This window comes from Miscanthus floridulus, chromosome 2 (genome assembly GCF_019320115.1).
Source record: "Miscanthus floridulus cultivar M001 chromosome 2, ASM1932011v1, whole genome shotgun sequence".
In the NCBI taxonomy this organism is placed as follows: Eukaryota; Viridiplantae; Streptophyta; class Magnoliopsida; order Poales; family Poaceae; genus Miscanthus; species Miscanthus floridulus.
Window position 1 is genome coordinate 32,393,750 of NC_089581.1, and position 10,908 is coordinate 32,404,657.

The 10,908-nt window shown below is 50.5% G+C and overlaps 1 protein-coding gene across 1 annotated transcript; it reads right to left on the reverse strand.

Annotated features, from left to right (window-relative positions):
• Positions 1-2,882: 2,882 nt before the first annotated feature.
• LOC136521179 (DELLA protein DWARF8) lies at positions 2,883-5,327 on the reverse strand. Its single transcript, XM_066514884.1, has one exon. The coding sequence runs from the start codon at positions 5,108-5,110 to the stop codon at positions 3,230-3,232; it is 1,881 nt and encodes a 626-aa protein (XP_066370981.1). The 5' UTR covers positions 5,111-5,327; the 3' UTR covers positions 2,883-3,229.
• Positions 5,328-10,908: the final 5,581 nt, after the last annotated feature.

Sequence of the window (10,908 nt, forward strand, 5' to 3'; positions counted from 1 at the left end):
GCACAGGCCGCAAACATTCGATGTGACAGGTACTGTAGCAACTTTTTGGAATTTGGGGGTGAACTAAACAAGGCGTAAATGAGGGTACACGAATGCTTTTCATTTAGCGCTAATCTATTCTAAAAGATCCTTAACCATCAATTATTTTAGAGACCGAGAGATTATATGATCTTGAAACTTAGGCAGCACAACTGCAAACCACACAATCAATCACTCCCACTCGACAACAAGATCACTTCGAGTAGGTGGCTTGTCCTCCTGCCGCCATCCATGTAATTGTAACCCGATCCCTGATTACCTAGCCCATCCATTCACCGAATAAAATAGGCCCTACCGAAAAGAACCTCATGGCATCGTGATTCATCCCTTAAAATTCGCCCCTCTTCTTCTTTGTTTCTTTTTCTCCACATACAAAGAACACATCTCGTCCAAGAGGCTTATCCTATCATTGTAGGAGTGGAGCGGTGAGCTGAGTTGACGCAGGCCCGTTTCCTTTTCTTCACATCGCTGCTGCGAATGTGCGATCGCAAACTCGAGCGAGTCGTGACTGAGCCCCTGACCCCGCCACCGCACCGAACCCGCAAGTGCGCGCACCACGTCTCCGACCGATCGCGCCCGGTCCCGTCCCGTCCCGACCGGCCGAATCGGACCCGTCCGTCCGTCCACGGGGCTCCACGCGTAACGCCGCGAGGCCGCGCGCGCGGCGCTGGGTGGCGCTGCCGCCGCAACGAAATTCCACGCGCTGCGCCGCACCCCCCATCCCTCTGCCGCGGCGTGGGTTGGAGTCGGAGTGCGATCCAGCCGCGGGATAGATGGATAGGAATAGGATAGGGACTAGGAGTTGGGTTGGTTACGGGCCTTACGGCGGGTGAGGTCACCCCGCGGCGCGCGCGATGGTGTCCGTGCTGGCCCCCGCCCGCGGGCGTACCAGCGCATGTGGGTGAGGGCCGCCGCAATAGAGAAGCGGAAAACGGGGCGAGGCCAGGGGGGTGGAACGGCAGGCGCGCGATCGCGTCGGGGTGGGTCAGCCAGCCAGTCACACGGGAATTGACCCGCCCGCGCAACGCACACCGCCGGATCGGCCGGTGGGGGGACCCGTCCGTGCCCCCGGCGAGGCCAGGGCCAGGCCATCTCATATTTTTCTGCCCCTTTTCGTTTTCTTTACCCTGCGGTGGGAGTCAGAGACCCAGAGCTCGAGCTGGCTGGGTAGAAGGGAGAGGTACACATACAGACCGACGGGTGGGCCCCGCCACCAAGCTGCCTCCATCATCTCCTGACATGAGCCACCTGATCCCGATTGGACAGCTGTTGCTGCCGCCCGCCTCCCGCTCTCTCCTCCCTCCAACTTCTACTGCGTCGCACTCGCACCCCATTAGCCGCCCTCCTGCCGCGCCTTACCGCGGGGTTAATAAAATACTAAAAAACTACAGTACTACGGAGTAGCAGAGAGACCAAGGGCCGGATTATTAATAAAATAAAGCAGCTAAGCACTAGTACTAGACTACTAGTTTTATCAGTAACCCTCTCTGTAAACCACGCATTCTCTAGGAGATTTTGTGGCGCGAGCGCGGAGATTCCACAGACCATGCGCGTCCCATACACTCTCAGACGCAGATTTTATCGGTGGGAGTGGATCACGGGACGCGTGAAAATGTGAAATGTTCCTCTGCCCCTCGCGACGGCAGCGGCGGACAGTTACCGCGCCGCGCGGTTAATTTGAAAGGGCGGACGCCGGAGTGGCCACGCCGGCGTGTGCGCCCCAGGGGAGGACAAGACCTCAACAGAAGTGGCAATGTATCGTACAGTACCAGCAGTGCCCTCTCAGGTTGACACTGCCCCCCGCCCCACACACACGCCTGCGCCAATCCCAGCACCGCAGGCAGTAAAAGTTCTTGTACCCCAGCTGGCGATTAAACGGCGGTGGTTTACGCCGGGTTAAAACGTTACTACTACAGGGCGCACGCACGCCGCCGTGTACAGGAGTAGCTCCCGTCTTCTCTCTTCTGACAGTAAAACGTTAATGCTCTTGGTCCTTTTGCCTGGCCTTGCTAACCTGGACCTTGTTTAGTTCATCAAAACTTTTAACTTTGACACTATGTAAAAAAAAGATTTCCCGTCATATTAAATTTGTGATACATGCATGGAGTACTAAATGTTGACGAAATAAAAAACTAATTGTACAGTTTGGTTGTACGAACATTTTGAGCCTAATTAGTGGGACAATTATTACAAAATAAAAAAACGAAACACTACAGTACGCCACAGTACCAACCGAATTCCGCCGGCGCCAACTCTGGGGTGAACTAAACGGGCCCCTGGTTGGTTTTCCATCGGTGATTGTTCTTCTTTCGCCTGTTCTAGTCCTACGGAGTACTGTAGAGCTCTAGTCCCAGTTCTACGGCTCTACCTGACTTTCTCTGATTATGTGATAGAGGAGATTGATTAATAATAATGCGCACTGATTGCATAGCAGATAAACAGCCATTCAATATTGCACAGGAACAGTCGTCAGTCTGGCTTGCGATGCAGCTCCCATGTGAACGCCCATGAGTATATTTAGATCGTGAACAGCCGGCAGAGGACGAGCATACAGGCGCAGGGATACAAGGAAGGCAAAGTAACGAGATGTTTCCAACATTAGCAAGCGCAGGACGCATCGGCCATGCCTACCTCTACGAGACTGGAGGATTTCTTACAGGATAAGACATTATCTGTTCTAGTGATGAGATAGTAAATATAAATACGGGATGCAGCATTACGATCATCTTCATATAGGGGACGAATAGGGCAAGAATTGTGTACATGATGCAAGAAGCATTCGAACAGATGAACATAGCTTAAGTTCGGATTGGATGCACTGTGTACAAAATTCTCATTCGAGCTAACGAAATCCGGTTCGTCCTTATTGCATATCAGCGCTTGGAGGAATTACACATAATAATAATAGACATTTCTTAAACATAACAATAGGCTACGGGCTACCATAGTTGACGGATTGAAGCAACGGGAAGAGAGGGGGATCGGAAACAAGAACGAACACGGGCCTATCCGGTCGGAGTCGTGTCCATCTCATCACGCCGGCGAGAACCGTGGCCCGGTCGCTAACTGCAACTCAGCGTTCATTGACGTCTAGTAGCTTCAACTGTGCCGGCGAGCTCGTGGAGGGTGCGCCATGCCCAGGGCCGGGGGACGTGTGCCTTGATCAGCCGTCCAAAACCCCACCCCTCGATCACGGAGCGGCGAGGCGCCACGCCGAGGTGGCGATGAGCGGGCGCGTATGCCACCCCAGGGTCAGGCACCCATCCTTCTCCTCCACCTTGTACCCGTCGCCGCCGTTGAAGAGTGCCAGCAGCGTGCTCGCCTGCTTGTAGGCATTGGAGCCCAGGTGCACGGGCTCGAACCCGGAGCCGCCGAGGCGGCTGCGCCACTGACCCAGCGTCTCGTGGCGCTCCGTGCGCTCCGCGCCCTCACATGCCACGACGTTGCAGATCTGCCGGCCCAGGTACACCTCGGACATGACCTGGTCCGTGCCGCCGGCCGCGGCCGGAGAGGCATCGGTGGATTGGCCGGAGCCGGCGCCCTCGAGAGAATCGAACATTGTGGAGTAGTAGTGCAGCGACTCCGTGAAGCGGTCAAGGAATGTGCCGGAGTTGTGGTTGGCCTCCTGCTCGACCACGGTCACGATCCTCGGCCGCACCGCGCGCACCGTGCCCAGGACCTTCTCCAGGGCGCCGGGCTGCGCGAGCAGCCGATGCAGCTCGAACACTGAGTTGACGGCGATCACCTCGGGCTCCTCATCCTTGTCGTCGCCCTCCGGTTGTAGCATGAACGGCTCCAGGTCAGCGAGCGTGGCGGCGACGAGGCCACGGTACTGGAAGTCGACGCGGATGGTGTGCGCGAACTGGGCAAGTTTCCAACCCACCTGCTGCAAGGCGTCGGTCTCGTCGTGCTGCGGTGGGCCGACGCCGGTGAGTCGGAACGATGGGGGCCCGCCAGGGCGGAGGGCGAGGGCTTGGAGAAGGGCCGGCCACTGCAACCCATGCTTGATGCCGAAGTCGACGACGTGGACTCGGCGGCAGCCGGCGAAAGCCTCGAGGATGGCCTGGTTCGCGGTGAAGTGGGCGAACTTGAGGTAGGGGCAGGACTCGTAGAAGTGCGCGTGTAGGAAGTCGGCGACGGCGGCGTCGAGGAGGGAGCTGTCCGGCGTCGGGCGGAAGCGATACACGCGGCGAGCAAGCGCCTCGCCGAAGTAGGCGGCGACCTTGCGCATGGCACCGCCCTGCGACGAGGCCAGCATGGGGATCTGCTTGACCAGCGCGTCCGCCGCAGAGAAGTTCTCCTGCTGCACGGCCTCCGCGCACGCCAGCAGCGCGTGCACGAGCCGGATCCCAGCCTCCTGCGTGTCCATCACCACCACCGGCACCGCGGGCCCGTTGGCCGCCGCCGACGCTTGCGTCGCGGGCGGGGCAGCTTTTACCACCGAGCTCCTAGTGCGGCCGCCATCCATGGATGATGACGAGGAAGAGGAAGACGACGTGCTGCCGCCGCCAGTCCGCATCCGCTTGGGCTCCCGCGTCGAGTCAGTGGATGACGGGTCGGCCGACGCCACCACCGGCGAGGGGATCGGCTTCAGGGCGTAGGTGCTGCTGGACGAGTCGACGGCGGGAGGGAGATCAAAGTAGCCAGCACCGGCGGCGGCGCCACTTGTGACGGTGGACGAGGTGGACGCGAGCCTCGGGGCCGGCGGCGTCGCGGGCGGCAGCGGCGGTGGGGGCGTGTTGAGCTCGGACAGCATGCTCTCGACCCAGGACGACAGGTCGGACGGATTGTAGTGCACGGTGTCCGTGGCGAGGTGCGAGATGAAGCCGTCATCAGCGGTAGCGCCGGCGCCGCCAACGCCGCCCATCCCCATGGCCATCTCGAGCTGCTCCAGCTTCTGTGCGACGTCCGCCATATCCGACGAACGCACCTTGTACCCGAGCGCGGCCAGAATCTCGTCCATCTCCTCCTCCTCCTGCTCCCCTGCCCCCGCCGCCGCCACCATCATCTTGTCCTTGGAGGAGCCCATGCCGCCGCCGCTCCCGCCGGCGTCTTGGTACTCGCGCTTCATGATCTCCGAGCTACAGGCCTAGCTAGCCAGCTAATAATTGCTTGCGCGCCTCGGCTTCGGTTCTGGGATAGCTTGGGATTTGGATCCAGGGTTGGGAGGAGGTTAGCGGCGGGGCGAGAGGAGACGGGGGAAGGGAGCAGGGGAACTAGTAGTAGTAGCAGCAGCGGCAGGCGAAGACGGCCGCGAAGGCATCAGCCATCAGGTGATGAGAGAGGAAGGCATCTATCTATAGTCTCTCGCTGCAGGTGGGGCCCTGGCAGGTCCCTCCTCCAACGCGCGCACAGCGTTGGATCGATGGACGGATTCGTCGCGCCCGTCCTTTTCACCAGACAAACTTCACCATCCAGTTTAGAAATCCTCCGCCCACCACCCCAAAGATCGCCACAAATTAAAAAGAGGGCGATGAGAAAGTGGGGAGCTGCGTCCACGGCTCACTTCTCCATCTTGCAAGCCAATGGCGAGCCGAACTTTGTAGCTTGTGGAACTAAACTCTGTAGTTCAGCCTGCGGCTAGAGAAATGCCGCGAGTGGGGAAGGCGCCTTGGAGGCTTGGACGACCAGGCAAAATTCCCCAAATATCGACCGTCGACGCAATTATTTAAAAGGATGCAGCCTACCCGTTTGTAGCAACAAAAACAGTACTCTTTTCCTGCCTTCTGTAATTAGATTCATGTAGGAGTATGCATTCTGTCGCAGTCAGAATTCATACATCTTTGTGGCCCAAGTCATGTCGAACATGAATCAAAATTATAATTTAAAATAAAAATTAAGCATTAAAACCAAAAATAACTATTTTGTGGAAAGGATCTAAATTTTGGGGTGAAAACGCAGATCATCCAAGCTCATTGATAGGACCCTTTGCAAAGCAAGAATGCCAAAGTTTTCTCTGACATTCTGGTCCTTGATCTATTGAATCGAAAGTTCACTCATGTAGTATGTAAATTTGTCAAAGCTAGGTCTAGGTCGAACCGAGGGTTTTCACGTTGAACTGTTGGCTTAATAGAGCTACTTCCAGACATTAATTTTTTTAATGTGCTCTTATAAAAAATTAATGTGCTAGAGAGAGGATCAAAATAATAACCCCCAAGTATAGCAAGAGGGAAGTCCACCCATACCCACAAAACTAATTGGGTAAGTTACTGCTGTGATGATAATGGGTTACTTTTTTTCTCTTATATTTAGTGGGGGTACTATTTTTTTTAAAAAATATTTGTTTATAAATCGGTGGGTCAATGTTGAACCACTGAACTGGCTCAATTTTTGGTTCTTTGTTTTTTGTTCTGTGATTAATACCATGAGTTAGGAAGCGAGTCTAACTCAATTTCTTGGAGAGGTGAGGTCATGCATCCTAACCCCTTAAGTCCTCTTTGACTTGAATTTAAATGTTTGTTTTCCTTCTTAACTAATAAACATGTCTAGCTCCTCCTAGATTATTCTCTCCTTTTAATTTTCTTAATAACATTAGTTGAAGTGGGTTAGATATATTAATAATATTTAGAAAAATCATGACATAACCAAAAAACATATCAGCATGGAAAAATAAAAGCAAAAGAAGGATGCAAATGATTAAGACTCAAAACAAAATGAACTAACACTATGGTTGTTTGACTAATGGGTAGGGTGGCAAGTTAATTTGGCCAAACCATAGAAATATCATTGTACTAATAAATTATAAAATCTAGAGTTCTATAATGTCATATTGTTTTCAAGAGTTGCTTTTGTTAAGAAAAATATAATAGGAAGAAGCCTCAACTTAATTTGTTTGAAAGAACGAGCCTCGCTTGTCCACGACGATCCTATGAACATGACTGGCTGGCTCAACACTTTATACCGGTCCTAGCCACAACTAAAACTCCTAGCATTATTCCTTCATAGCTAAACCTACGATGGGATTAAAAGAGGGCATAAGCTGCTCTCGTTTGTTATCATAACATCTCATACAATACAAATTTTTTGTAGTTGCGATGGTGTTGTATGAGAAAAGTTTGCTAGCTTTATAGGCCCTGTTTGGTAGAGTTCCGAGTAGCTTTGGCTCTAGCCCCTCCTTGCACTATTGCAAGGAGCCATTCTTATCTATCATCTTAGAATGAAGTAGGAGCATATAAAATCAATATTTTTGGTTTCATCGGCTCTGGCTCTTCTATGCACGGTAGCAAGGAGCTATAGCCATGCCAAACAAGACATGGTAGGAGCCTTTGGATGAAGCCTTAAGAAAAAAATGATAGCAGAATAAGTCCAAGGACTAGTAATTAGAGCAAAGGACCTTGCCATGACATTTTGGCTGGGAGCCTTATTTGGGACTTTTCCTAGCTGCAAGGGAATTTTCAAAGGTACTATGTATAAGACTTTAGACAATTGTACTATACAGAACATCATTCAGTATAAAGCCAAATAAGCTCATCAGTAATTAAGGACGTGAAAGCTCTAGTTTGGTTTTGGTTAATTGATGAAACCCTAAGTGCTAACCTAGTTTATCAAAGTGATTATGAGACAGGTAGCACCACTCCAAGTGATGAAGCAATGGCGAAGATCATGAAGATGGTGATGGCATGGTGATGGTCAAATGTTTAAACTTGGAAAAGAAGAAAGAGAAAAATAAAAAGCTCAAGGCAAAGGTATAAATCAGAGGAGCTATTTTGTTTTGGTGATCAAGACACTTAGAGAGTGTGATCACATTTAGGATTGATAGCCGTACTATTAAGAGAGGTGAAACTCGTATCGAAATGTGGTTATCAAAGTGCCACTAGACGCTCTAACTCATTGCATATGCATTTAGGATCTAGTGGAGTGTTGACACCCTTGAAAATGTTTGTGAAAATATGCTAACACATGCGCACAAGATGATACACTTGGTGGTTGGCACATTTGATCAAGGGTGGTGAAGTTTGGGAGCAAGGGCAAGAAACTCCACCGTCGCCCTAGACAGAAAAGACAGAGGTCACTGGGAGTGACCGGACGCTGGCCACGGTTGGACCGGCGCGTCCGGTCAGATGTATCAGCGAAGATGCTAGCGTTGGTCAAACGACCGGACGCTGGCACGGTGCGTCCGGTCAGTGCTGACGTACGCTGACATGAGGCGCACAGAGGAGACGTCGTCTGACCGGACGCTGGCAGGGTCCGGTCAATCATGACCGGACAATTCCGATCGGCAAAATTCACGTTTGGAACCCTACTGGAAATGACCGGACACTGAGGTCCAGCGTCCGGTCACTTTCTAACGGACGCGTCCGGTCATCACTTGACCGTTAAAATCGGGCGATCGACGTTTGAAGCCGATGACACGTGACGCACATCGCACGACCAGACGCTGAGGTCCAGCGTCTGGTTAATATGACCGGAGCGTCCGGTCGGCCCGTGTTTAGTGCAGTGAGGAACCCAACGACTCTATTTCGTGGGGGCTTCTATTTAAGCCCCATGGCCGGCTCAAGCTCACTCTCTTGGCCATTTTACATTGACATAGCAACCTTGTGAGCTTAGCCAAAGCCCTCCCACTCATCTCCATTATTGTTTCATCATCATTGTGAGATTGAGAGAGAATCCAAGTGCATTGCTTGAGTGATTGCATTTAGTGGCACTTGGCATTCGTGTTTCACTACGGGATTCACTTATTACTCTTGGTGGTTGCCGCCACCTAGATGGCTTGGAGCAGCGAGGATTGTTGAGCGGAGGTTGGTTATTGTCTCTGGCTCCGATCGTGGTGATTGTGAGGGGTCTTGTGTCTTCCCCGGTGGAGAGCCGAAAGGTAACTCTAGTGGATTGCTCGTGTCATTGAGTTACCTCACTTGTGGGTACGTTCTTGCGGTGTCCAATTGTGTGGACGAGGTTTGTGCAACACCTCTTAGCCGTCGAACCACCAAGTGTTGGTTGACACAACGGGGACTCGCGTGCCGGCAAGCACGTGAACCTCAGGAGAAAAATTGGTTGTCTCTTGACCTTTGGTATTCTCCCGGTGATTGATTTAGTATTCATCTTGTGATTGGTTCACTCCTCTATATGGCGGTATAATCACCCTACTCACTCATTTATATTCTTACAAACTAGTTGTGGCAAGCTCTTTAGTGTAATTAGAATTGAGAGCTTGCTTTGTTATTCTAAGTTCATCTAGTGGAGCTCTTTAGAGTAGCAAGATTGAGAGCTCTTAGTGAGTAGTAACATTGCAAGTTATGTGCCTAGTAATCATTGTAACTAGAATTGTTGGATAGGTGGCTTGCAACCCTTGTAGAGCTAGAGCAAGTTTGCATTTCGCTATTTGTCATACTAAACAAATTGCTCTAGTTGATTTGTAGATTTTTAAATAGGCTATTCACCCCCCTCTAGCCATATTAGGACCTTTCAGGGTGGAACGTGCCGATGTTGCCAGATAGTCCCGAATATGCGGCTCTGAGAGCCGATATGAGAGGAGATCGACTAAATAGTCGATCCCAGCATATTTACAAGAATGAATCGGTTAAAGCTCATGGCGTTGTATAATAAGAATCGGTTATCATTCAAGATAAATGCTACTTAAGTAAATATTAATCAATGGCAATAAGGTATCAACGGTGATCGGTTTGTACTGAGCTAATGATTATAAGTAACCGAACTCCTTTTTATATAAAGAAACAATTCAACATCACTTAACCATTTAATAAAGATAAATCTAATGAACATGTTAGATCTCATCTATCGTCATGACCAGTGGGGCATGAGGTAGAATCATGCAGGCCGTAGAAACAATAATAGACTCAACGACCCTAACTCATTATTAATATCAGTGGGGCATGAGGCAGAATCATGCAGGCCGTAATACAATAACAAGATCATGGGGCTAACATATCTTTCAACTTATCTCTACTTCAACGATCTCGTAACACGAACTGTTCGTGAAAGCATTCGATATCGGCTAAATAGCCGATTCAGGCATAACGCACAGTTAAGGTCATGCCTTCTTAGAAATGGGTCTACCAACTAACGATCCTCACTCCACGGTGCCAACAGTGGGGTGAGAGGCAGAATCCCACAGGCCGTAATGATGGGCCATGGAACAGTTTTCATTAGCTAATAGATCTACTCAAGATCAAACATGCCTTAACTGCACGCTATGCACGATTAAGATTGACGCAAAACAGCCAATAAAAACATAACTCGTCGCTTAAGATGTATATTAGATCAGTTTTAAATTAGCAAACGATGAGTTAAACAAGATGTAAGGCCAATCCAGATCAATTTCAATCGGGCAAAATGATATTGTTGTAATTAGATAAACAATAAAAGCAATAAGCAATATCGGTAACTTAATGAATCTACCAAAGACTGCCATGCTAAGGTAGAGCCGATAACTTGACCTTGATCTAATTCAAGCAGTGGGGTGTGAGGCAGAATCACACAGGCCATACTTGAATTAGACAAGAGTCGATAACTAGCCTATACCAGAGTCGCAGTGGGGGTCGACCGGATCGATGCAGCCATACGAACAGAGGTATAAACCATGACGGTACTTACAGACAAGCAGTGGAGGTCGACCGGATCGATGCAGTCGTACTTGCTGAAGAACTCACCGAGATCTACTCTACTCCTACTCCTAAGGGGTGGCCGGAGCCGAAAAAGTAATTGACTTTGTATTTGATTGGTTGATGCCTTTACAATAGCCAGGGTTTGATATTTATACCCGGAGTCTAAACACGAACCTTACTCGAGTACGACTCAATACAATCTTTGGCATAATGAAAACATTCCTAATTTAAGATAACTTGGACTCTAATCTTTCCCTTTTTGTAGAGTCCAGCATGTCTCGCCCCAACACCGATCGTAGCCTCTGTC

Coding starts and splice junctions, on each gene's coding strand:
- LOC136521179 (XM_066514884.1), bottom strand. CDS start 5,110: ATGAAGCGCGAGTACCAAGACGCCGGCGGGAGCGGCGGCGGCATGGGC.